General features: G+C 40.2%; 1 protein-coding gene across 1 annotated transcript in view; it reads left to right on the top strand.

Annotated features, from left to right (window-relative positions):
- Window positions 1-27,581, top strand: part of SPAG16 (sperm associated antigen 16) — a 390,713-nt gene that overhangs the window by 349,349 nt on the left and 13,783 nt on the right. The window contains 1 exon segment of the mRNA XM_014951951.1: window positions 19,504-19,569. Within this exon segment, the coding sequence (XP_014807437.1) occupies window positions 19,504-19,569 (66 nt within the window).

Here is a 27,581-nt window from a genome sequence, read left to right as displayed (position 1 = left end):
CAGGAGGAAAGGAAGGCATACAAGAGCTTAAGGAAAGGAAACGGCAAACAAAACATCAGGATGTATTATATATTTTTGGTATCTGTTTTCTGCTCCCAAGCTTCTACCAAATAAAAGGCTCTATAATAGTGATTGATTTGTAATCTCTAGTGTCATTGCCCTCACTTCCCCCCAAAGCCATCTGGAGGCTGTCTGTAGACAGCCCATTGAAAAGTATGAATTGCAGCAAAGAAATTCTGCCTGGCAGAAAGAGGGATTGGTAATCAATTCCCTTCCTGCCAGGCAAAGCTGCTCTGCTCTCTTCACGTTTGCTGTCTGGTATCCTGTCTGCAAAATGCCGTCAGAGATGGTACCCAGGGAGGAGCACAATGATACCAGGGATTACAAATCAATCATTCCCATTGTTGCTGGAGCCTGCTGGTGAACGCTGAAGACAGACAACACGTCTTTTGTTCGATAATTTAGTTGTTTTTAAGGATTAACCAAAAAAAGAATTGGGTGGCTTTTCAAGATTCACTGCTGTCTCTGGGCCGGTGGTGGCCAGGGGGACGATGTCCAGCTGAAGGGGGCGTTGGTGGTGGTGGAGCCTGGTTGCCCACAGCATGTGTTTGGGGGAGCGGTGGGACAAGCACGCTCCTCTGCAAGCTCAGAACTCATTCTTTTCAAAGCCTGCGTCTTCCTGTATTTTCTCTCCTTTTTGTGTGTCCAAGGAGCTGGGCAGACAGTGTTTTGAGAAGCGTGTACAGTCTGCTTAGAAGTGTGAACAGAAAAGGCTGGGACCTGTTCCTAATGCAGAAGGGCGGCACTGGAGTTGGGGTGTGGGTTTCACAGCAGAGTGGTAACCTCAGACACCAGAGCAAGGTTGGGGGAGGAGGGAAAAACCAGCCCCAAGCTGAAAACCCAGAAGAGGACAGCTTTGGGGCGAAGTGCCAGAGCACTCATAGGAAAGGAGCAGCACATTCCCAGGTGTGAGCTCTTCCCTCCTCTTTTAGAATCATAGAATCGTCAAAGTTGGAAGGGACCTTTAAGATCCAACTGCCAGAGCACTCATAGGAAAGGAGCAGCACGTTCCCAGGTGTGAGCTCTTCCCTTCTCTTTTAGAATCATAGAATCGTCTAGGTTGGAAGGGTCCTTTAAGATCATCTAGTCCAGCCATCAACCGAGTTAGGTTGATAAAAAACCCAAAACAAAACACCATACAAAAGAAGCCCACACATTACCAAACTATGTCTCTAAGCACTATGTTGACCCCTCTTGCCTAGTCCAACCATCAACCTAACTCCGATAAGAAACCAAAACAAAACACCATACAAAAGGACTCCCCACATTAACAAACTCTGTCTCTAAGCACCATGTCAACCCCTCTTTAGAAAACCTCCAGGGATGGTGACTCAACCACTTCCTGGGCAGCCCATTCCAAGGCTTAATAACCTTTTCAGTGTAAAAATTTTTCCTTTTTTCCTAATATCCAACTTGAACCTCCCCTGGTGCAACTTGAGGCCATTTCCTCTTGTCCCATTGCCTGTTCCTTGGGAGAAGAGACCGACCTCCCCTGGCTACACCCTCCTTTCAGGGAGTTATAGAGAGGGATAAGGTCTCTCCTCAGCCTCCTTTTCTCCAGGCTGAACACCCCCAGCTCCATTAGTCTTTCCTCATAAGACTTGTTCTCCAGACCCCTCACCATCTTTGTTGCCCTTCTCTGGACCTGCTCCAGCCCCTCAATGTCCTTTTTTGTGGTGAGGGGCCCAAAACTGGACACAGCACTCGAGGCGAGGCCTCACCAGTGCCGAGTACAGGGGGACGATCACCTCCTGAGGCCTACTCGCCACACTGTTCCTGATACAGGCCAGGATACCATTGGCCTCCTTGGCCACCTGGGCACACTGCTGGCTCATGTTCAGCTGACAGTCGACCAACACCCCCAGGTCCTTTTCTGCTGGGCAGCTCCAGCCACTTCCCCAGGCCTGTAGACCTTCAGGGGGTTGGTGTGACCCAAGTGCAGGCCCCGGCACTTGGCCTTGTTGAACCTCATCCTGTTGTCCTCGGCTCATCCATCCAGCCTGTCCAGATCTCTCTGCAAGGCCTTTCTACCTCCAGCAGGTCGACACTCCCACCCAACTTGGTGTCATCTGTGAACTGACTGAGGGAGCACTCAATCCTCTCTTCCAGATCGTTGATGAAGATGTTAAAGTGAACAGGCCCCAGGGCTGAGCCCTGCAGCAGCTGAGGAGGAGGAGGAGTTTAAAGTATGGGGTAGGAGGACTCTGAGGGAGCACTCAATCCCCTCGTCCAGATTGTTGATGAAGATGTTAAAGTGATCTGGCCTCAGTACCGAGCCCTGCAGCAGCTGAGGAGGAGGTTAAGGTATGGGGTAGGAGGGCCGTCCTTACACCCTGCTGTGGCACTCTGAGGTGGGATGTGGGTGTTTAGCAGCCATAGCCACTCTGTACGTGTTGCCCTGGCCTGGGCAGGGAGGACACGGGGGAGCGAGGCCGGGTGTCATGGCGGCAGGTGCCGGGCTGGGCCTGTCCCACTGCCGTGCAGCTTCCCCAGGCCTGTAGACCTTCAGGGGGTTGGTGTGACCCAAGTGCAGGCCCCGGCACTTGGCCTTGTTGAACCTCATCCCGTTGGCCTCGGCTCATCCATCCAGCCTGTCCAGATCCCTCTGCAAGGCCTTTCTACCCTCCAGCAGGTCAACACTCCCACCCAACTTGGTGTCATCTGCGAACTGACTGAGGGAGCACTCAATCCCCTCGTCCAGATTGTTGATGAAGATGTTAAAGTGATCTGGCCTCAGTACCGAGCCCTGCAGCAGCTGAGGAGGAGGTTAAGGTATGGGGTAGGAGGGCCGTCCTTACACCCTGCTGTGGCACTCTGAGGTGGGATGTGGGTGTTTAGCAGCCATAGCCACTCTGTACGTGTTGCCCTGGCCTGGGCAGGGAGGACACGGGGGAGCGAGGCCGGTGTCATGGCGGCAAAGTGCCGGGCTGGGCCTGTCCCGCTGCCGTGCAGCTTGGGCAGGGCCCTCTCAGGGCTCCTGCTGGGGATACAAAAGGAATAAATAAAAATGTAAAAGAGGAATTACTAAAACTGTCCCTTGATAACTAAATGGTTGATCATAAATTGGAGTGTCTATGCAAATGAAGTAAATAATTAAAAACTCCAAGAACAGCACTGACTAGGTGGTTGATGGCTGGCAATTATAAAAGCTGAATTTTTAATATGCATACATCTAAGGAGCCAGTAAAAATTAGCTCCTAGACTAATGGACTTGCCTTTCTTCCAAGGCAGAATTTTAATGAGAGCATTATTTATAGCAGAGCCCAAGAAGGAGCATTTTCTTGCTTAGTCTCATTTCTTCTTTGCTGACACTTTATTCATTAACCTCTGAACTTCTTTAGAGAAGAATAATACTCTACACAGTGGAGGGCAAAGATCATCTTGACCCCCTGAAATTAGTCATGGGTCGTATATTGTTAGGAGAGTTACTTCTCCTAACAAATAATGTTTATAAAACCCCGTTGGTGATATGTCCTCATTTCATGCTGGTTTCTGAGTCATTTATTTGCAGTTCAGCTCACTGAAGAGAAAAGGAACAGAACGTGATATCTCATAGTGCAATGCTTCTTGTGCCATCTTGTCTTGTTCAGTGGGTAGATATACATCCAGATGAGACCTGAGAGGCTACTCTGGCCATATATTCTTAACGGTGGATAAGAGGTCCTGCCTGTGGCTTGAAGACTTGCAAGGGCATGAGTTTGTTTTTGAGCTCAGACAGTAGCTCTGCCATGTCATCACAGTGACCCTGCTGTACAGCAGTGGGGATTTTGTGCGAAGGGCAGAGCCCCCCCACATCAGGGATCACAAACCCTGTGCTGCTGTACAGCGTCTGCTGGCTGGAGGGGGACCTCAGGGCATCCTGCCTCCTGCAGTTCCCTGCGGGGAATCGGGGTGAGGAGGACACAAGCCCAGCAGAGCTAGCTGCAAGCAAAACCAAAGTGCTCTGGTTGAGATTTTAAACTTCAATTTGCAAATTTGCAGAATGGAATGCAAGTTACAGGTCACTTGCGTTTAAAGTGCTTCACGTGTTTTCCTTTTGAGCGTCATTTTGTTAAATGCATATTTTTTCTAATTTACAAAAAGATATCCTTTCTTATCTTTCTTTCAATAGTCAGGAAAAATCTGGTTTAAACTGAAAAATAACAAACCCAATAAAATTAACGAAAGCGGTCTACTTCTCAGATCTAGGAATAACTACTTATACTGGCCTTGGTGATAAAGTAGGTGGAAAAGGCGAACGAGCAAAAAAGAAATCAGAGTTTTATATTTCTTTGGGCTTTATAGTCAAATTGAACTAAAAGCACTTTTTAAAAAAAAAATATGTATTTCTCATGTAAAAAATATAATGGTGTCTTCTGAAAAGACAAACTTTTAGTTGAATTTCATTCTTTACTAGTCAAAATCATGTGGCTGAGAAGTTTGACCTGCAAAGCACATATAATAGGCTAAGAATCATGCTGAGCTCTCACTGTATCTGAGAAATAAATGAAATTTTGTTTTGCCCTGCTCTGCTTAAACATAGTGTCAGGATTCCTCCCCCAGCTTTCAGTCACGTAAGCCAGCGTACCTCCTTTTCTCCACATCATATAACGGGCACTAATTCCATTCTGATTGGAGAATAAGACTTCAACAGAGGCTCAGTCTGTTCCAGGGTGTAAAATGCTGTGTAAGTTGCACTTTTTATTCATGACAGTTCTTATAACAATGTTCTTGAAGTTTGGATGTTCAAATGATTGAACGCTGAGAAGATCACTACATAAGAAGTAGCATTTAATTTGGGAGATGCTTGAACGTTGTTATGGAGCAGGATTGTTGATGTGCATGTCTAATGCAGACAGCTTTTTTCTGAATTAATTTTTAAAACTCTTTAGTTTTTGCCAGTGGTATCTGCTTTCTGAGATGTGTTTATATATCTCAGGAAGTTATCAGATCTGTGTCTGACTTGGGTGCTCTTTCATCTTGCTGAGTGCACATGACAACTCTCAGAGAAGATAGAAGGGGGTTTGGGAATGTGTTTAATTTTCCATCACTGGAGCTGTAGGCAGGTTTGAGACACTAAGGCCAAGACTTTAGCAGGATACAAAAGCAAATGGACATTTCTATGCGCAGTGCACCACAATGTGTCAAACATCAAATATTTTGATTATGGGTAGAACGTTTAGATTTGAGAACACAAAGTGATGTTTATGGACAGCATAACCACCTGTTCCATATGAGACCCTTATTCAGAAGTAGCTGGTTTTGCGTGCAACTGGATAGGAAAACTGTAGCAGAATTACTGGGGCACAGCACTTCCCACACTTCGGGAAGTTTCATCTGGGATAGAAAGAACTCTCTCTTATCCAGTGTTAGTATGTAGCATGGAGGTGCCCTGGAAGATGATGGTGAACCCTCAGCTATGAATTAGTGGCTCAAGTGTTCTCTTGGTTGTTTCACTTTCCTTTGCTGTCAGTTTACCGTCTGGATGAAGTGCATCAGCGCTGCTGACTTCCCCTTTTAGCAAAACATCCACTGCACAAAACCAGCCAGGGCAGCACCATCGTAAGTAACTGAATGAATTGAACTTCTGAAGTGCTCCTCCGTACTTTCTGTCCTTGTCCTAGCCCTGCTGGTGTGGCTCGGAGCTCAGCAGTGTAACTGTACGTATGCTATGTCTAAACACAAAACTTTTCCACTAATCCTAGTAGATGTGCCCTATTTTGCATTTATTTTCCAGTTTTTATTTTTCTCTGCTCTGGGGTTTGCAGGTATTTCCTGAAAATGTACTTGTTTTACTCATCATACAAAGTTGCACTGAAATTCAGGCTTCCATAGGCTGTGTGAAGATGCCTGCCATTTTATCCAATGAAGAATGAGTAAGAAAGTGTAAACGTTTTTCATTATAGTTAATAGAGAGCTTTAGAAAATGAAACTTTGTAGGTGCTCCCTTCCACGTATGGCTAGTTCCAATTCCTGTGGTTTTCTCAGGTTCAGATAGTCATCCAGAAATGATAGCAGCTCCCCCAGTCATTATTAGTCTGTGCAGAAACCCTGTGCCTTCGCGCACAGCTCTCAGTGGGAACATCCTATAAATCCAGCTTCAGTGCCTGCCAGCTGTCTCGGCAGCCCCTTTGTATTCTGTGGCTCAGTTCTTCATTGTCTGCAAGTTCACAAGTGTTAGAGGCTCCTGCTATATAAGGGTTTGTTCGCTGCCCCAAATTTGCCCCCTTGCTTAGCTCAACCTCTTTGTGGACTTGCTGCGTCAGCAATAGCATGCCCAGGTTTTAGTGAACACACCCCATTCTCCATGAACGTCTCCAGAGGACCTTTCAAAGAGGAGCTGGGAAGTGACTGCCTGACAGATCTCTACCCAACCATGGCTCTGAGCTGTAACCCCAATGTGGTGTCTCTATGAAGTCCTTTCATCCAGTAGTCACTCAAGGTGCTGGGTGAAAGCCACTCTGCTCCTATTTTAATTGGAGGCTTTTCAAGTAATCTTTTTTATTTCTCCTCTGATTATTACATTTTTATTCATTCTGTCTTGAAAGACTCATCACCTATTGTAACTGCATGTCCTTTTTTTTTTTTCTTTCTATGAGGACTTAATTTACTTAGAAATATGGAATATATTACAGACTAAGTAAAAGTATAAAGCTTTTCTTTTACTCTCAGCCAGCTGAAGGCTTGGCAGCTACAGGGCCCAATGCATTGGAAATACGAGGAAAGAAAATAATAATGGCAAAGAAAAAGAAAGAAGCGACCTTCTGTATTGTAAAATGTTGCAAACAGAAGCATTTCGTATTTCCCCCGCTGTCAATGTGTAAGCATTCAACAACAAATCAATACCACCCCGACGGTGAGTGGTTTTCTTTCTTCATTTTAATCTGTGCAGCTCATCATGGCGGCAGGAGCACAGCAGCCTTGGGAAAAGGGAGTGATTTTTACCAGGATTATGTTGCAGCTGCCCCACCCTCTTTCCCAAAACCAGATTCACAGGGGCTTTGAGGCTTTAATTTTTACTTCTTCAAGAGTCAGAACGCAGACATTTGTTTTCTCTCCCGCTGCTTTGTATTCCCCCCTGGCTGCTCCTCCCATCGTGTTGCTGAAGGCTGTGTTCTTCTCCTGTTTTGCTTCACACTTTAATTTCCAGGGGCTTTGCCGTGATGCTGTGGCTTCTCAGCACAGGAGGGTTATCATTCCTGGGGCGGAGGATGGAGGAAGAAAACAAGTCCCAATATCAGCTTCCCAGTTACAATGGTCTGTGTTAGAAACCCATCTTTTCAATCACTGAACAAGGGCAGATTTTCATCAAAAGAAGCTCCCGGAGGGGTTACTTACTTTGAAGGAAATACATTAATTAAAACACTCCACAAAATAGTGGGTGAAGAAATGCATAACATTTCAGCTAGATTTTCTGCTACGCTGAGCGCTTTTTTGACCTTCATCTCCAAATGGTAAATGGAAATGTGATTTTGAAAGCTTTCGTACGTACTAGTAGCACAACTTCATTGTTTCCTCTGCGATTCCTCCTAGGAGAAAAAAAAAAAAAAGCAGCAAAAATATGATACTGTTACCATATTTGCAGCTGAGGCTGTTTAGAGCCCAGGCAGACTAACATTAACAAATGATGATAATTAGGCTTGATTTGCATATTAAAATGGTCTTAATTAAACACTGATTCTGTAAACATTTAAAGGCTGTAATCGATCTTTTGCAGGCTCTCTTGGTTATTTATATGATCTAATAAAGGCTAGAGGCTTTGTTAATGAGACCTCTATTTCCTAACTTGTATGTGTCAATGAGATTATTTCGCCGACAATTACAGAGCAGATTGCCATTAATAACTCACCGAACCCGAATGCTGGAATTCTTTTGTCTGAGCTATAACCCCTTTAATGGGAACCTGCTGTTTACATTTTCTCTCTGCTCAAATAGGGGCTCATACCACAACCCTTCCTAGGGAAAAATCCCAGGAAAGATATTCACGGGGAATTTTTGTTAATGTAAAACCAAGCTCGTGGTGTCCTGTGAACTGTTTGAATAATGGATCTAATATTTATACAGCTTTGAGCTTAGTCATAATACATTTGGTCCCAGATCTAATCCTGGCAACTCTGACAGTTAGGCTGAACTTTGGAAGAAAGTTTTTTTTAATTTAAGAGGTAATGTAATCATGCTGTAATTTTACAAGAGGTCTCTGAAAAGGCTTCCAGGAGTTTTACTTCTCTTCAGGTCTTGTGCCCTGATGTCAGCATCTTGGGAAGATTGTGCTAAAACAGGTGAAGAGCTCTTCTTTCTCACATGCTAAATGTTTTTATTCTCCCTGCCCCCAGTAACCTTGTTAGCACCAGAGAAAAACATTTTGGGGAAAGTGTTCATACTGCTTTGGAATAATTATTTTCAAGGTTTTTGTTATTTGACTGATCTTCTTGCATGTGAAGGACTATATATTTATGTATTTATAATTTCTTATGATATTTGTTTTGTTGTGGGATATTCTCTTGATGATCTTGGAGGTCCCTTCCAACCACTAGGATTCTGTGATTCCCAGTAAAGATTTTCTAGCTTCAGCCCACTGCATATGTTTCTTTGAAGGTGACATAAATAGTTGCATACTCTGTAGTCCTGTAAGTCCAGTCACCAGATACAGTGCCAGTACTGATGGATTCAAAAATATATATATTCCTATTTCATTTGAGTCATTACATTTATTGGGAAATATTAATAAGCTTAACAAAACTAAACCACTAGAGTGTCTTTTTAATGATGAAAATAATTCTTCTATGAAATGATCAATGAACTCTATTAAAGCAGGTGAGACTTTCAAAATCAGTGTTTTGCCCAATTCCTTTCCCACCAAGACTGAATACAGGTTTCTACTGTGTGGAGTGCTGTGGTGAAAGAGTAATATTGGTAGTCCTTAGACTGAGATTCAGCAAGGTACTTCCAATGGGAATGCTTTGTATGATGGAAGTATGGCCATCATATCATAGAATGGTTTGGGTTGGAAGGGACCTTAAAGATCATGGAGTTCCAACCCCCCTGCCCTGGGCAGGGACACCTCCCACCAGACCAGGTTGCTCCAAGCCCCATCCAGCCTGGCCTTGAACCCCTCCAGGGATGGGGCAGCCACAGCTTCTCTGGGCAACCTGTTCCAGTGTCTCACCACCCTCACAGCAAAGAATTTCTTCCTGAGATCTAATCTCAATCTCCTCTCTTCCAATTTAAAACCGTTACCCCTTATCCTTTGTATATACATATCTGTTGGTCTAAGCATAAGCATATTTATTGGCATAGGTCATTTCACATGCGATGAAACTTGACATCAGGTGAAAGTTTTTTTGTAGTGAAGGTATTACCGAGTGCCCTCGTTCTGTGAGTGAAACTGGAAATAATTTTGTAATTAGCTTCAATAGGTCCGAGATCTGTTTCATTTTGTGATATGCCCTCGTGGTAGCGTGAGGCAATGGCAAAAAGGATGACGCCCTTTCATGCAGTATCTGTATTTCAGCTAAACAAGAGACCAAAAATATGTAAGGTTCATAGCATATAAAGCATGCAAGTTTATGGGACAAAGTTAGCCTGATCCTAAATGCAATGGAAATTAACTGTCATATATATTATTGAGATACCGACGTGGTAATTAATTACTCGTGCTTTGAAGGCTAAATAAAACTTAGACATCCATGAAAAGTATAACTATTTCCATTGCTACCCAGACTTTCCTGCTTTGTTTTCTCTTCTCTCTAGAAAATATCACTTTTGAAAATACTGACGTGAATTTCATTTTGAATACTTAGAAAATTCTGAACTTGAAACTGCAGAAGGTTAGGAATATTTTTGATAGACCTTTTCAATCCTTTTTTCTCCTTTCACTCAGGATATGTAGACAGTGTATGCAGGATCTGGTGTATATAATCTATAGACAGTGTTTTATAAGAGCTGATTTTAACATTTTCTTCTCTTCCTCTGGTGATAATATATTTTTCTTTTCAAATCTTGAAATCTGAAGACTTACTAAAATGAAGCTGTTAATTTTTTTTTTTTTTTATTTTATTTCAGTGGCTTCTTTTTCTGTTTGATAACTTCTTCCATGTTTCTAGCCAAATAGTCTGAATTCTCTTCTCTGATCTTGGTCCCTCAGGTCAGCAATACTGTTCTTCCCAAAGTGGCAGTAGTTGGCAAAACTGGATTATGGTGAGCAAATAATTCACTTCCCATTTCCATCCAGAGCCTGATTTCTTTGCTAAGACCTCTGCTTTGGGAACCAGTCAATCCCTTCCTGTTGGTTAATGGAGAAAATGGAGATCAAAGAAGAACCCAGCTTCCAGAGTGCTATTTAGCAGTTGCAGGTTAACAAAAGAACTGCAGACGCGTTCTGTTAAGTTTGCCCTTTTTTTTTTTTCCTCATTTTGGTATTTTTCTCTGTGGATCTGCCATTTTAAATTTGGATGAGATGGGTTTGGTGCATAATGCCTGCCAGAAGGAAATTCACAGTGTGAATACAGGAGGTTTACAAATTTGTTTATACCAATAGAAGTAAACGCTTTCCAAATGACTGTCACACAAGTAATAAGTTTGATCTTATTGGCTTACTCTTGATTTATACTGACTCTTTGAAGGGAAAAAAATCTTCATCTTTTTTTATTTTTGCCTGTTTTTTTTTCTTTTTAAACTTTTGGACAACCTCATTTGTCTTATTTAATAATCCCAGTCGTGTGTACGTACCTGCTTTTGCCTCTAGACTGTCTTTTTCAGTTAAAAACGTTTAGTTTTTCCTTTCTCTTGTTAAGAAGAGTAAATAGTGTCCCGGTATGAATTCACATTAGGCAACAGTTTGGCAAAATTGAGCTTCAGGTTTTAAGAGTGCTAAAATCCTTCAGGCTGGTACTGGGCTTCTCATCTTCAGATAAGATCAGAACATAGTGCATCATGTTGCTTTGCTCAGTTGTTATTTCTTAACACTTTTGTTACAGGAGCAAAATTGGATTAGCAGGCGAAGAAACAGAGTTCTTCAGTGCAGACACTGAAGGCAGTGCACAGGAGGGGTAGATTCAGATGTAGAAGCCATATGTGTGCAGAAGCTGAATTATATACAACTGAACACATCATCCTGCCTTTTGTAGTTTTCTTGCAGGCCAGAAAGCTCTTCAGCTCTCAATGGAGGAAAAGTAAAAACTTTCCAAGCATGAAACTTACATTTCAAACCCTCTGCCTTTAAAAGTGGGAAGAAAGGGTTTCCTATGTGGGCCTCTCACTTTTTCTCGTATATAATTATGTGTTCATTGTATTATTCTGCTTTCATGTAATTTCATTTTCAAAGCCAACAGAAATTCTTTAGTATTTTCTGTGCTTTCACTGCACTCGTGGCTTTTCCTGTTATATTCCACCAGCAACTTCCGCTTCTTGAAAATTCATATTTTTGATCTCTTTTACACTAAAGCAATAGGGCTCATAATATTTAGTGTTGAACAGTCCTACTAGGCTTGTGTCATTCAGTCATTACTCTGGTGTGATTTGCAAAGTTTTTAATACCAAGTTAATTTCAAGTAAACTCTTGTCCTGGTAAAAATGGGCTGCCTAATATTGTGGAGCAAAAGGCTGTATCCCATGGGGTGAAGGCTGCAGTTAATGGGCTCCAGCCTATGGGATTTCCCTGGCCACCCCTGCTCTAGCACTGCTGATCCCCCCCTCACTGGAACATTTAAACTCCAGGAGTTACATTGAATAAGAGGAATGCAATTACCGAATTTGGCTTTTTTGGTGCTGACAGGGTGATGTATGTTCACCTGCCTTACAAATCCTTATTAAGATGCAGTAGCTTCTGTTACTGAGGCCATCTGCCAATATCAACCAGGGGAATAATATACAGGTCTGCTTGCAGTGAAAGAATTTCAATATCTTTGAGGGATATTTTTTTTTTTCCTATTTATTTTGTTTTAAAGGAATGATGTGTCCAGCAAAGAAGTTTGTCCCTCCCCATTCCTGGATAGTCTGTCATGGCCATGTAGGTGGAACTGTGCTTGTGTGTGATCTCTGCAAGTAGAGATGACTTTTCTCTCTCTTCACAGAGTAAGGTACAGGAAGGTATCTGCTTGTTCTATAACCTTTTTTCTTCCTTATATTGTTAGAAGTGGGATGTCTCTTACGAGAATTTAGCGAGGAGAGAATCCCACATGGTCCTGTCTGTTTAAATACTGCCTGTGGTTACAGGTTTCCACAGATTGCAGTACAAAAATCCAAGTGTCAGTAGAAGACAAAAAGATAATTCACTTTCATCTCGAGAACAAAGCCAAGCAGAGGAGCTTTTTTCAACTTTTTCAATTCATGAAACATTTATTTTAGAGTCAGGTTACATTATGCTGGCAAGAATAGAATCTGTCAGCATTTCTACTATAAACTCCTGGTTTTAGTGGTTTTTAGGAGAGCCTTAGAGGTTCACTTTGAACAGATTTAGCAGACAAGGTCTTGGCCTAGAAACATACTTTCCTTACCAATTAAGAAAAATGAATATGACTGCGTGTTCAGTGCAAAAGATATATTAACGCTACATTCAGGTCGAAGTTCAGATGCAGAAAAATGAGATAATTCAGGAGTGTCCCAGAGCAAGATTACTTTAGGGTTTCCCCATCTTTTTAATAGCAGGTGTTACTAATTCTGAAGTGAAAAGAAGACTTGTCTGATGAAAAGCATGGCATTAGGCTTAGCCAGCAGGCACAGCTCTATTTCTAGTTTCTTTTACCTACCAGCTTTAGGAAAACGCGGCTTCTCAAGTTCTTAATGTTTCACAGGCTGAAAGTTGTTATATAAGTTCATGCATTTTAAAGAGATTCACAATTCTTTTTCATTTCTTTAGGAAGGTGTAGTGAATAGAATTAAAATAAAAAGTCCGGTTGGGGCTGTCTGTGAGAAAGGGAGATCTCCATGAGAACAGCTAAGAGCCCAACAGCTGATGCACTTCCCCTTTGGTTTAGGGGCCTGCATCTGTGAAACCTTGTGTATTAAAAGCACACAAATCACCGTTGCAAGTTAGTTTTGTTCCCCGAATACAGGATTACAAAACATCTGAGTAATGCCCTGGCCTTACCCTTGGTCTGACATGGAGAAACAGAATTCTTTACATAATTTTTCCCCCCTGGGTCTCTTCCAAGTCAAGAGAACAGAAGCAAACTTCCTGACGAAGATGAGTAAAACCTGTGGTGACAGATGGTAAAGTTGTTTTCCGATTTGTTCATTGCTTACTGTACAGATACTGGATGTCATGTGCTCAGAAAAGTCTCTGAGACTGGGAGATGGATGCATTTTTGCCTGGCTTTGAGTGGTGCCCTCTGGATGAGACGGGATGGGGCAGATGGAGAAGAGCAGCTCTTGCTGCGAGCAGCTGGGCTGGCCTTGTGGGGGACACACACACAGACTTGGTGTGAGGCAGGAAATTGCTGAAGTGAGTTATTACAGACTGGGCTGAAAGGAGAGACTAAAAGAAAGGAGCTGTCTTGTGAAAAGTGGAGGGCGTAGGTGTTTTTAGACTCTTTCCTCCGGTTTTTGTGTTTAGCTGTCATATCCCATGAAAATGAGTTTTCTCCCTTTTAAAAGTTACCCTTTTATAGCTTGTGCTCTAATAAAGGGATCCAAATCCCTTTTGATGTTTCCAGTGTGCCTACTTCAAGACAACAACTCAGGCGGTTCCCCGGTGGCGTGGAGTGACTCCAGAGCCCGCAGTTCTGCCTGGAGACGTCACACGTTTCCTTCAGAGCTTGCTGGCTCCTTGCTGATGTGAAGCTCAGGTGAACCAAGCAGACAGACCCTATAACGAATAAGGCAAGGATTTGAGTAGGAGCCACGGTTTTAATTTTGCACTTTGCTGTAAAAAGTGAAACCTGTGGCCATATTTAGCAAGGGAGATCTGAGAGGAAGGTTAGACCATCGCCGGTGAGTCAATACCTGGTCATCCTGGTACACATAACAGGACACTTCTTTTAGGAAATATTCAAGTCTAGTGAAGTGAGATTTCCAAGCATTTTTTACCAATCTAAGATCAGACATTTCATTCAAGATACTATGGTTTTTTTTTCCCCAGTTAAAATCTAACCTTTCATGAGAAAACTGTTGGGAGGTCTTGTTTGTTTTTAATAAAGAGGATGAGGTGAGCAGTTCCTCTGTTGAGTGCTTCATGGTTTGAACGCTTTTCAGTTCGGTCCTTCTGAATGAATGTATTTCTTTGAGTTAATTTCTAAATGAACCAAGAAATTATGAATAAATTTTATCTGAACACTGTTTGGATAAATCTCATACTCAGATGTTGTTATCTAAAAGCTCGTATAATATAAAACTAATAGAGATAAGTACATATTGCACCTAGTATATTACACTCAGTCTGATCTAATGGATTTGTTATCTTGATTTTGGAACTTGGCAAAGTAAGTTTGTTTATGTCAGACTTTCATGTATAGCAGGGCATTCAAAATCCAGAAAAATAATCAAAACGACAGAGTTTAAAAAAACGTGAGTGGTTTCAAAATTATGCTCAACAGTTTTTGGCTGTGTGTTTTCTCCAGAGGTGCTTGTTAGGTTTGGGGTTTTTTTTGTTTTTGCTGCTGCTAAACTGGTAATAAAAATAAGTATAGGAAGATACAACTGCTGTGTTACATAGTTAACAGTTGAACTTAATTCTATTTATGCAAAGAAACTGTAGTATATTACTTATGACTGTCTTCAGAATAAGTATAGGAAGATACAACTGCTGTGTTTTACAGCTAATGGTTGAACTTAATTCTATTTATGCAAAGAAACTGTAGTATATTAATTTTGAGTGTCTTCATTCAAGTCTAGTGAAGTGAGATTTCCAAGCATTTTTTACCAATGTAAGATCAGACATTTCATTCAAGATACTAGGGTTTTTTTTTCCCCAGTTAAAATCTAACCTTTCATGAGAAAACTGTTGGGAGGTCTTGTTTGTTTTTAATAAAGAGGATGAGGTGAGCAGTTCCTCTGTTGAGTGCTTCATGGTTTGAACGCTTTTCTTAGTTCAGTCCTTCTGAATGAACGCATTTCTTTGAGTTAATTTCTAAATGAACCAAGAAATTATGAATAAATTTTATCTGAACACTGTTTGGATAAATCTCATACTCAGATGTTGTTATCTAAAAGCTCGTATAATATAAAACTAATAGAGATAAGTACATATTGCACCTAGTATATTACACTCAGTCTGATCTAATGGATTTGTTATCTTGATTTTGGAACTTGGCAAAGTAAGTTTGTTTATGTCAGACTTTCATGTATAGCAGGGCATTCAAAATCCAGAAAAATAATCAAAACGACAGAGTTTAAAAAAACGTGAGTGGTTTCAAAATTATGCTCAACAGTTTTTGGCTGTGTGTTTTCTCCAGAGGTGCTTGTTAGGTTTGGGGTTTTTTTTGTTTTTGCTGCTGCTAAACTGGTAATAAAAATAAGTATAGGAAGATACAACTGCTGTGTTACATAGTTAACAGTTGAACTTAATTCTATTTATGCAAAGAAACTGTAGTATATTAATTTTGAGTGTCTTCATCCTGTCTTGTCTTGACCTGGTAGTTGTATATCTATATGGACACAACTGGGAGGTTTTACAGCAGAATTTCACTATTGATTCTGAAATATTGAGCTTTTTTCCTTTGAAAGTAAGAACAAAAAATCATTTGAATTCAGGTTCCGTGTTTAAGTACTTTTGCACCAGGGTTGCTGTTCCCAGATCTGTAGTTCCAAGGGTCAGGCTACTTTTTCTTCAGTACTGGATTGCATTTTTAAAAAAAAAGAAATGTTTTCTCTATCAGAAGTCTTTTAGATAGTTCCAGTCCAAGGCAGGCAATTAATGTCTGTGCTCAGGGGAAGCTGGGAGGTTGATAGGCTCCATAACATAATGCTATGATTTATCTAACCGCTGATTCTGATGTTAATTTGTGGGTTTCAAAATGGAAAATTATATGTATGTGTGCATGTGTGAATAATCATTAAAAAAAAATAATTCATAATGCAGAACACTTCATATTTTGTTTTCTTTGAACGTTGCTATTATCTGTGTATTTTCCACAGAGGAAGAATGTATGGTTATTAATGTAATTGGGCAGTAGTTCAAGGAGTGAATAGAACTGAAATTTCCTCCATTAATATTTCAATCAAAACCTGATGATTCAGGTAATAATAATGTATTCTTAATAATTTACTGCCCTTTATACTGCTAGGGGATTAGATGCAAGGAGGCTGGATTTATGGGTTAAATGTGGAAAAAATTCATCTTTTTACAGCTGCCGAGGTCTGCCCTGATGCTTTGTTGTTTCTCCTACTCCCAATTTGTGATTATGTTCTCTCTGTCAGTGCAGTAATGGTCAGGGAGACCTTGAAGGTAGTGGCAAAGGAGCACAGTTTTGCCTAACTGACAACTCCCCTGACATTAAGACAAGCTCCTCCTTTTTCCCCTCCTCTTTTCCTCGTGATACAAGTCCCAGATGTTTGTCCTTGCACATCTTGAACCTGAAAGAAATCCAGGTTTCTCAGAGATTCTCCACCTTTGCTCCAAGGAAGATTAAGCCTGGGACTTAGACACCCTGTTCACATCTGGTTCAGTTCCACATTGAATGAAACAAGGGTCCCGGTGGTGTTATAGTAGATTATTTTATAATTAAAGACTGAAAATCAGAACTAGTCTGCAAAAGGGGTATCATTAACTTACTGCTAAGCTCTTGATGCTGAAAGCCCGGTGCTATCTTAACATGCAGTCTGATCCAGAGAATATTTATTAGCTTGATTTTGCTGACACTACAGTTAAATAGTAAGCTTTCCAGTTTTGTTCATATGGCATCTCTGTCTGCAAAACTCAGATTTCCTGCTGTTGGTAAAGGAAACACTAACTGTGCATTCAATAAAGATAAAGTGACACCTTGGAAATTAAGTTTCAGTGACAGTATTGAGAAACCCTTTACAGAACTGTTGCCTTTGTCTAGCTTTTATTGTTATGATTATTATTATTACTATTACTACTACTATCATTAATATCCTCTTCAGATGAGTTATGGAAGGGAAATCAGAAAGTTCACATTCATTTTGTGGTATGGCATCCATGTGGGTTTTTTTGGATTGTGATAGCAGACTTTTTCTGCATTTGTGGAAAGGTTACTGTGTATATATTGATATTTGAGAGTGTCTGAGGGTAAATACTGTGCCCTGCTGAGCAACAGCAGTTGCAAGGCTTTTACAAGGCTACTTTTTGCATGCAAAACATGTGCCTACATTTGGTTTGTTACTACAGACTGGGTAGGATTGATGCTGCTGCTAGGCCACAGGGTAGATCTGATGTCCTTGAAATTTTTAGACTGCTCATGTATTTGGTTATCTTTCTCTCCAATTATGTTACCTTTATCAAGTGTAATTTGACTGCCAATATCTTGGGAATTTTGTGTAATCGCGTTTTTATTCCAACAGTGAATTTATAATTGAACAGTAATTACTTAAATTTTCTTTTTATCAGGACTTATTAATTCATATTTTATTATTTAGAAATCATGTAAATACAGGCCTTTTTGGGGGTGAGGTTTTTCAGCACTTTTTTTTCCCCCACAAGTCTGTTGAAAACTGTGGAGGACTCAAGAACCGCGCTCTGGCAACCTTTTTATGCTTAAAGTGGATGGCATGTGTGCTCTTTAAAAATAGTGGATTGTTTTTAACAGTCCAGAGCCTTTTTTTCTTGTTACGTTTTTCTTGCAGTCGTTCCATGGGAATAATACAACTGCCTGGTTTTATCTCAATAGTACATGCAGCCTTCGAGCAGAGACTACTTAAAGACAGAAAGGTAAATGAAAGATACAGTAATATACAAAATGCTTGCCAAAGTAGCCTGCTGCCTTTTTTTGGTGACCTTTTTTTAAACAAGAAGAATTCTGTGACGCATTAAATGCTGGGCGTTATCAGAAATTTGTATTCTAATGCCATGTGAACAAGACTGGGAAGAGTCTCCTTGGTCTCCAAGTTCAGGCAAAAGATTGCATGCAGGAGAAGGCAATTTATTTCCAGACTTTTCAAGGAACTTCTTACAATTAATGAGAATTTTTTATCCCCGCTACTTGGAGTGGAGGGGAGTTTTCATATCTCACTGTTTGAGAACTGTCTTCTAATTTCCAACAGAAATTTATCTGCAGATAATGAATACCCACATGTTCCTGCGTCAACACTGCTCTTCAGCTTCAATAGCTCTTTTCCCTCTTTGCTCTTAACCCCTGGGATAGTTACAACGGCAATCTAATCCCCTTTAACTGCTGATTTGTTGGACTGAGTTCTCCTAAATGGTTCAGAGATGTAATATGAACTACAGAGTATTATCGAGTAGCGTCACCCCAGAATTACTTTGTGGTCAAACCTCATTAACTACTTTCTTGAAAGGACTTGTTGCAAGCAGTGAGAACACGCTGATAAAGCATGCTGATCAGACAAATGTAGGCACCTTTGTCAGTGAAAAAGAGAATTCAAATATATTGTGTCAGAGTAGGAGTGATGTTTTATATTTTATTTTAATTTTTGTGGATTGGGAAAATAAAAATAGAATTAAGCTGCTGGTATAAACTCTGGAGAGGTATGGTTAACCTGTGTAACCCTGCTCTGGAGAGACTGATTCAAGCTGGAATAAGTACAGAGGAGGAGTACTAGGATGAGTAGAAGAATTTCAGATCTTAGGTTTGGTTTTTTCTTCTCTCCAGAAAAATGCAACAAATTATCTTTCAATTCCAGTGTCAGTAAAATGTTAGAGAGGAAACTTGTTCTTCAGGATATAATTATACTGTTCAAAGCTGGGTTTCACTTCTAATAAAAAGTATTTTAGTTACTGTTACCAATGAAGCCAGTGATTTTTATGAATTAGAGAAGTACATCTACTTTTAATATCTCTGTCTTCCTGTCTGAAGACTTCATTCTTTTTAGCAGGAGCTACTGTGGTTGGATGCCTTCTGTATTGGGAGAACAAGAGATATCAGTGATGACATCTGACATATGTTACTGCACTATGTAGGTCACTTACGGCCTAATGTGGAAGATGACAAAAGATAATTAATTTTGATTTCATGCTTGTGATTCCTTAAGGAAGACTTTAATGGTGTGTGTGGAATATCGAGAGACATGTACTAAGTCACTGCCTAAGAGCAAGAGCTCAGTCTTTTGGAAGCAGTGATTACACCTCCTAATTCAAACCCTCCTGCAAGGGAGGTGGCTTTTTTTTGGGTGATATTTGAATGCACCTTTTCTGCTAGCTGTTACGTGAAGTAAGGATATGTATCCTTAGTAATTGTGAGAAATGTATTCCTCTTCTAGCAACTGGTTTTTAGCACAAAAAGTGCTATGGCACACAGCCATAAAATTGAGGTCTTTCTATTTATACGGGTATAGAAGAATTTATATCAGCACAACCTATTTAATTGCTTTCTTTTTCTGTTTAATTCCTAGGGTCTCCATGTTTGCGCATTCTCTGGCCACCTGCATCCCTGTAATCACGCTACATTCAACATGAAGGTAAGTTCTGTGTATTCATTTCCTTCTTTCTTTTTTTTTTGTTTAAATCATTGCATTCTTTACTCTGGTAAATACGGCCTTGCATTTTGGTGAAATAGATACCTCTGCAGCTGAATTCATTATTAGTGATGACTTCTAGAGCAGTTCAGTGTGGCACAAGCCTGCCAGCCAGAGCACAGTCCCAGAGACTGTTACAATAAAGCTCTTCCCTCCTTGTGCCTACCTCCTTTCTCCGTCGATCAGTGTGTGATACCTAAGAATGCTGCATTCAACATGAAGGTAAGTTCTGTGTATGAATTTCCTTCTTTTTTTTTTTTTTGTTTAAATCATTGTGTTCTTTACTCTGGTAAATACTGCCATGCATTTTGGTGAAATAGATACCTCTGCAGCTGAATTCATTATTAGTAATGACTTCTAGAGCAGTTCAGTGTGGCACAAGCCTGCCAGCCAGAGCACAGTCCCAGAGACTGTTACAATAAAGCTCTTCCCTCCTTGTGCCTACCTCCTTTCTCCGTCGATCAGTGTGTGATATCTAAGCCAGTCTCCTTTGTCATGATCATTTAGTTACTTTACTTCAATGAAATTTGCTGATAGGTTCTTTTCCTGGATGGTTAATTTCATAGTTGTTGTCCAAAAAGGATCATTTGGGAATTGGTGACAGAGTGTGATCTGAATGCCTGTTCATTATGGAAGGGAAGTAATTTTTCCAAAATGTTTCTTTGAGGTGCTATGAAATATTCTGAAATTATTAAAACATTTCTGATGTATGGTTCCTTTACCTCTCCTGGCCACACTGCTCTTTAAAATTGGTGAGGCATGTGCTGGTTTCTGCTACTGCTTGCACTCTTTTCTCTCAGGGACCAGCTTTCTTCCATCTTTTCTGAAAAAATATCTTAATGGTGTGCTGGCTCTCACTGCAGAGCAAGGTCCCAATTTTTGCTGTAGGAAAATTTTATTTGTAGGAAATATTCTCCTCTCAAGCAGTATCAGCTACTGCTTTACAACCTGCTTATGTCAACCCCAGGTGTTTATAGGGTGAACCCTAGGGGTTGACGTGGCAGAATGTGTGGGATAAGCTTTTGTCAAGAAGGGGAATAGGAATTCCCAAGGCATCCTAACTCTTCCTTGGCCACCATGCGTGTAGCTGTATATTTGACAGGCACAACCTGCCTCTTAGTATTTTGAAATAACGTGGTGTAATACAAAGAATATTTAACAGTAGCAGGAATTGTGAGGGAAATACTACAGCAATACTACAGCACTGTCTTTAACTTGAATATTTGCAAAGAGCCTCATGCTCTAATGTGACCTATAATGATTAACAGGAAGCTGAAAGACTGCGTGCTGATAATCTTCCAGATAAGCATGTTATTTTGATAAAGAATATTATAGTTGGCATTAAACTTTAGACTAAAATCATTGGTTGACATTCTCAATGATTGAATTAGTAAAAATGGAAACATCCCGTGCAGCATTGATTAAACTGAGTGAGGAATATAATTTCAGAAGCTGTAATTGCAGTATATAAATTAACTCTGTATGTACTGGAAAACTCCAGAAAAGACTTAAGTAGTTGGTTCTGAGTTGTACAAGTTAAAGTTGTCACATTGGTTGAGTAGCAAAGCAAGCACTGTGTTTCAGCCAAATATAGCACCAAAAAACTATTCTCTTACCCTCTAGTGTTTGCCCACTAAGAAATTAAAATATTCCACCCTAAGCCAGATAATTAAGGTATTTTGAGTGACATTTATTTAACTCTTTTTGTTAAAAGGTGCATGTTTTATGAGGAAAACCATTTTTATAGAAACATTAGTATTCTCAAAAGTAGTTTAACTGGAAACATTCTGGAGACTGAGCACTTTGAATAAAGGTGCAACATCACTTCCAGAGTGGCCAACAGAAACCCTAATGGCTAGACCTTGCCAAAAAAGCTCTGCAACCAGGCAAAGATTTGTTGGAAAAATCTGGTTTCTTAACTCTGAAATGGCCAAATAGGAGGCTGGTTGCTGACGGAATCCTAGCTGGATGATTTTTTTTTTAATTATTATTTTTTTTAATTTTTATACCCCAGTGTTAGTGGTCTGCAGATCCCATGCTTTGTCAGAATTCTTTTTATAGGGTGAGACTCTGTGGGTGCTGTGCTGTAATGGTGAAAGATCCCAGGAGGTTCACTCATTTTTCTGCTTAGGGTATTTAGGGTAACTTAGGTGAGTTTAAATAGGCTCCTTAGTCACTTCAGTGGGCTTGTGATAGTTGTGTCTCAGGCTACTTGGTGCCCAGAAAAGTTTTGAAATTCTAATTACACAATGTCTTGTAGAGAAGATACAACAAAAAAGAAAGTATTTTCTGGTTAGGTCCAGGCAGTGTGTCCAAAAATTAATGGACATCGTAGGCAAGGAGTATTGTATGAGAAAGAAGGAAAAAAATAATACGCTTATACAAATTGAATAAATCCTCATTAAACTCTGTGAAACTGATTAAATCTGAGTTATTTACTATACCATGCTTCTGAAAAAGTTAATAGTTTTCTGTTAAGTGGGTGACATCCAAAGCCAGAACTCTTAATAACGTTCAGAGTCCATAATTAGCAATTTTTCTATGGAACATATCTGTCAGTTTGGCACCTAAAACGTGGCTGTTTGTTGGAGGCTGCCTGGCTGGGACACGAGCTCTCAGGAGAAGCCAGTGGGTGGTCCTATTGCCCCGCCAGATACCCTGGTCTAACTTCTGTAGTTGTGGTTCTGTCAGGACAGTCGCTTTCAGGAGAGTCTAAATTCTGTGTTTTTGCAAGTTTGTTCTCTGCTTGTGGACAGTTTGAGGAGATTTGAGCAAAATCCATATAGCTGCTTTTGAATAGAAGACGTAGAAAAACACATCTTTCCTCCTAAAAGTTAATGTTACTGTCGCTTTTACTCCCGTGTCCTCATAACACAACTGACTTTGTAGAGAAAGATGTTTCAGATGTTTCTTTTCCATGAGGACTAAACCTCTGAGTAGCAACACGTGCGTGTGCTTGTAAGGATGTTTTTTAGAGGCTACTGTACGTGCTCCAGTTCTCTTTGAAGGCTCTGAGTGCAGTAAAAGATGCATGTGAACATACCTTACCTGGGAAAGCAAATATACACACTGTAGGGAAACCCAAGGGAGAGTGTATCTAAGAGGCACAGTAATTTCCCCAGCTTTTGAATGTTACTGGGATTTGAGGGTACCCCACTTAATTGTTGGACTCAGTGTGACTGCACAAATGTAGGCTTGTGGTGGGCAACAGGTGATGCAGACAAAAATTTGCTACCAAAGTGCCTACACCTGCAGCTTAAGGCAGGGATGTCCAAGTCAGCCCTGGCAATCTCCTCTCTTGTAGATGTTATGGAGAGAGATTATGCATCTGTATAATTTGTGTAAATACAAAAAATCAAACCACTAACATATTTACATTAGTACTTGTTTTTCCCCAAGGAATGGTGATCCCTTCTTGAACACTGTCAAACCTTTTCTGTAGCGTAATATAAAATATAGGTATGGCATAAATAGCTTTTGAAATAAGTTTTGTGTGTACTTTGCTACTTGGCACAGCGTTTGGCCAGTTTAGCAAATCATTGTATGTTTATGAAGTATAAAGACTATAGATGCCTGGTTGAATCATTGCAAATTTAAAGTAGAATGAAATTTGCTCCCTTCTGTGCGTGTATATATGTGTTTGTGTTCAAATAAGACTATGATTATCGTTCAGCTGTGTTTATCTGTATCTGCCATACTGTGTTTGGATGATGTTTGCATGTTAAGAAATCATTACAGAGGTTACCAGGTTAACTTAAAACAAAAAAAAGTAGATTTTGGAATTACAGGTTATATTAGGAAAACCAAAACGCGCTTGATAGCAACTGCCCAATTTTATCTCCCCAAGCCAAAATGCAAACTTTAGGTCATTTTTCCATTGATTTACTGAAGGACAAATAATGTCAGACAGTTTTTAAACAAAAACAAAATTTCAATTTTGTTTACCACCTCAGCAGTCCGGTTGGATGTCAGCTACCATTTAGCTGGGCCAATAATATTGATATTTGATGTCAGTTCTTATTCATTACTGCACCCAAATGATGCAAAAGTCAAATCTTTCAGATGTTTCTATGGATGGCCAAATAAAGCCAGGGATGTCTGACTGCATCTAGCAGACACAAACAAGAAAAGAACAGAATACAAAATCAAAAACCTATCTGCTCTTATTGTTATTTATGTATTCAAAGTGTTCACCTCTTTGCATAAACTCAAAGCCAGTTACTTACAAAGGTTACCTAGTAATATCAAACGTGTTCAATTATACATGCAAAAGGGCTAATAGGTTCTTCCTCTAGTTTATTTCTGTCTCCGTGCATAAGAAATATAATTACAGAACTGAATTGCATTTTAAATACAGATTTTAGTATCATTAGTTAACCATTTTCAGGCCATCAAATGTTAGGAGTAAAAAAAGAAATCTATTCTGTCTGTGTCATGGCAAAAAATAAAATTTGCATCTAAATACTCTCATATCACCTGTTGGCAAAAAGCTCTTTCTGATTATAGTGAAATTCTCGGAAAACTGTGCTAGAATCCACTTCCACGTCCATTTTCTGAAATATTCATATTATTCCCTATTTTTGGGAGTAATTTTCCTGGTGTGCTCTCTTCCCTAGGCCAGGTATGCTGTTTAGTTAGTTCCCATCATCTTTGATGCTGTTGGTATTCACAGACCCCTACAGTTAGCAAGTGTGTGCCTGTTTTACACATTCCTTGTAGACCAGATAAAATGTTCTCAAACCACTCTAGAAGAATTAGGTCATTTTATTAGGTCAGTTATTTTGGTCAGTTTAAATAATTTTGCTATCCAGCTCTGATATCAGTCTTAATTTAGGGGGCTGGATAAACAAGTAAGAATACGTCTACCATATGTCCTAGAAGTAAAAAAATATTCCTCCAGCTCTTTCTGTGAGGAAGCTCCAATAGGGATGGACTTATCTGACCATGTTCAGAAGGCCAAGGAAATTTCATGCTGCGTTGGTTTGTGTGGGGGTGGCTCTCCCAAAGGGCTGTGTTTCTGTTTCCCTGAGAAAAGAGAGAGTCTTTTATCAAAGGTGCTTCAATGAGACTGAAAAAAACGCAAGCCTGATTTTTAAAGGTCACACCTTGGTGGTGTCATTCAGTTTCCCATCACCATTTCTAGTTTCTTATCAGAGATTGTTTGCAAAGAAAAACTTAGCAATAGGAGTCATACACCTCTGTAAGTCAATGACAGAGAAAAATGCTTTTTTCTTTCACGGACAGTAGATGATGGTGACTGAGAGACTTTCAGTTCCAGTCTTTAAATGTCCCTAGAGTTTACCTCTGCACTTTGAAATTAGGTAACATGCAGTTCCTTCGCTGTCTTAGTTTGGAAGAAATTTGGCTTCCTGGATTATTTCCCAGTCTGGATTATTTCCCAGCTTCCTGGATCAATTTCCCAGTTATTATTTATTCTGATAAAAAAAAAAAGGTAAATCTTTTCTTTTAGTCTTGAAGATTCTTTAATCAAGGCCCATGTTGCCTTTGGAAATTTGGAATTAACCAGCCTTTCTGTTCTGCCCGGTATAATTTATTTGTTTGAGATTTTAAACCCAGTCTCGTCAAGATTGCTAACTCTGAAAATAATCACAGGTCAAGAAAATTCACCACCTTTTTTTTTAAGCATTTGACACTTTGTATTATGAGATGTGAGGTTAGCTCATTCTGCCAGAGACCTCTCTGCTCCAGCCTCAGGGTTTATATCTCTCTTTCATTTACCACAGAGTTGAGTATTTTATTTCTTTTTAAACTGAGGAATCCCTCGTGATACTCTTTGTTGTCACCACGTGGGTACTGTCAGTAAATCACAAAGCATTCTCGACATCCACCCAAACATGCAAAACCTTCTTTTGTTCTTTTTCCTGATGGTAGGTTCTAGGAAACTATTTCAAACCCCTCAAGAAATGGAAAGCAAAGAATCTTACTGTAACATTGATCATTTCTGAAAAAGCCACTGCCTTGTGTTCTCTTCTTTTGCTTTGCAATGGAAAAAAAAAAAAAGGAATATACTTTTTCCCAATAATGATGTTTGTGGAGACATCACTTCTGGCTTTCTGTGTCAGCAGGCATTACAAGAGGCGCTGCATTCCTACTCATTCAGTCTTTTCAGTCCCCTCTTTGTGGTGTGTACTCTTTGCTGGATCCCAGTCCTTCTACATGGTCTTGGTGCTGTGAGTGCAAGACATACCTGAGGTTAACGTGGTGTCTCCTAGCACCTGGGCTCTGTAAAAGTGAAATAACCAAGGGAGAGCTGCTCTTCGTTGGGAGCAAGCTGCAAATACCGTGTTGCCTGAAAGTCTGTGGTCACTAGATCCCAGAGACTTCTGTGCTCCAGAAGTAGATTACATGAAGATGAGAAATGTGAGGTAGGAAGCAGAGCAAGTGTCTGCCAGGATACGGTCTTATTCATTTGTTTTGAACCAGCAGTAAATTAAATATTTAACATTTCTAATTGAAGCTTTTAATCAGATTTTGCTCTCGTTTCAATATTTGCGTATGATGAAGCTTTGTCTCAACTCTTCATGATAAAACTTCGGGGTAATGCATACACACTTGGATTTTACACAACTCTGTAAAGCCCAAGAAGAGAAAATGTGGCACCCTTTTTAAGTAGCTTTAACATAATTTGCTTTTGAGTAACTTTAAAAAACCCTATGTTTTAGATCCGATTGGCCCTTGGAAAGATCCTCAGCCGAAACTCATCATTAACTGACCACACAGTATTTTCTTACATGTTTACAGGCTTTATATTTACAAATATAAAAATATTGTTATGTCCATTTGCTCATAAGTATAACTGAAAGAAAGAGATTATCTCCTTTAATGTGATTTTGTTTGCTTAATTGTGTGCTCTGCAGTGAATGTGACCCTCTGTGTATACAATACATCAAGCAAGCGCTGTTTAGCATGCAAAACTGCTGGCAGTGTGGAAAAACTTTGCCCTTCTTTCTTAGAGGAGAAGAATTAATTTGTGTATCCTAAGGAACAAGGATTTTTTAAAAATTGCATCTCCTGGCCCAGCACGCCAGACTTCCCTGGCAGGTGTACACTCTGGGTCCGGGCCCCAGCATAATTAATTTTTTATTGTAACAGCTGTTTTTTAAACTTGTCGTTTTGCAAAACAAACAAAATCAGAATACGAAGATCCATCTAGATTATTTAAAATTCAATTTCCCACCTGCAATGCAGTCAAACTTGCCTCTCCGTGTGATATTTCACGGGGAAACAGTGTTTTAAAATACATGAGAGAGCAGCACACCGTCCCTACCCTCTCTCCTGGAACTCTCTCTCATGTGACAGTCATTTGCTCAATAAATTGTGAGCTTTTTATCCGCAGTGCTGCTGTTAGGACTGACTGGAATGGGAATGATAGCAGGCACTCGGGGCTGAGTGGTGAAGCTGGGGCTCCACACGTGGTTGCTCACGCTCAACCTGCCCAACTCCAGCTCACCCAGCACTCCCAGTTTGCTGTGGTCGGCTCTGGTATGTGTTAAAATAAAGATGCCATCAATACGGTTTTCCATACAAGCAGAGAGGGAACAGCTTTTCCAACAAAAAGCATGTTTGTGCAAAGTTAACTCTTCAGAAGGGCATAAACTCATTTGGGTTAGAGAAGTGGGTTTAATTAAGACCAACGATTTGTGTTTGGTAAGAGGGCTCTTGAACTCTCTGCCACTTACTAAATCACAGCTAAAGAGAAGCAAGGGGCTTGAAACAGTGCTGTATACGTGGCTGTGTAATATATGGCTTTATAGGATAAAAAGTTGGATTTAAAATGAATTTCTGCAAGAGTGAAAGGAAGGCCGAATTTGGCTATTAATGAAAATGCAATTAATCTGTAGTTGAATAAGTATCACTGTTAGCAGGTACTTGAATATTAGAATGGTTTCACCTGAAAATAATTGAGAATGCACAGCTGAAGTCCATCAGGGATA

The sequence above is a fragment of the Calidris pugnax genome, unplaced genomic scaffold, assembly GCF_001431845.1.
Source record: "Calidris pugnax isolate Ruff unplaced genomic scaffold, ASM143184v1 scaffold179, whole genome shotgun sequence".
Classification (NCBI taxonomy): domain Eukaryota; kingdom Metazoa; phylum Chordata; class Aves; order Charadriiformes; family Scolopacidae; genus Calidris; species Calidris pugnax.
This window is presented reverse-complemented; position numbering and strand designations above follow the sequence as displayed.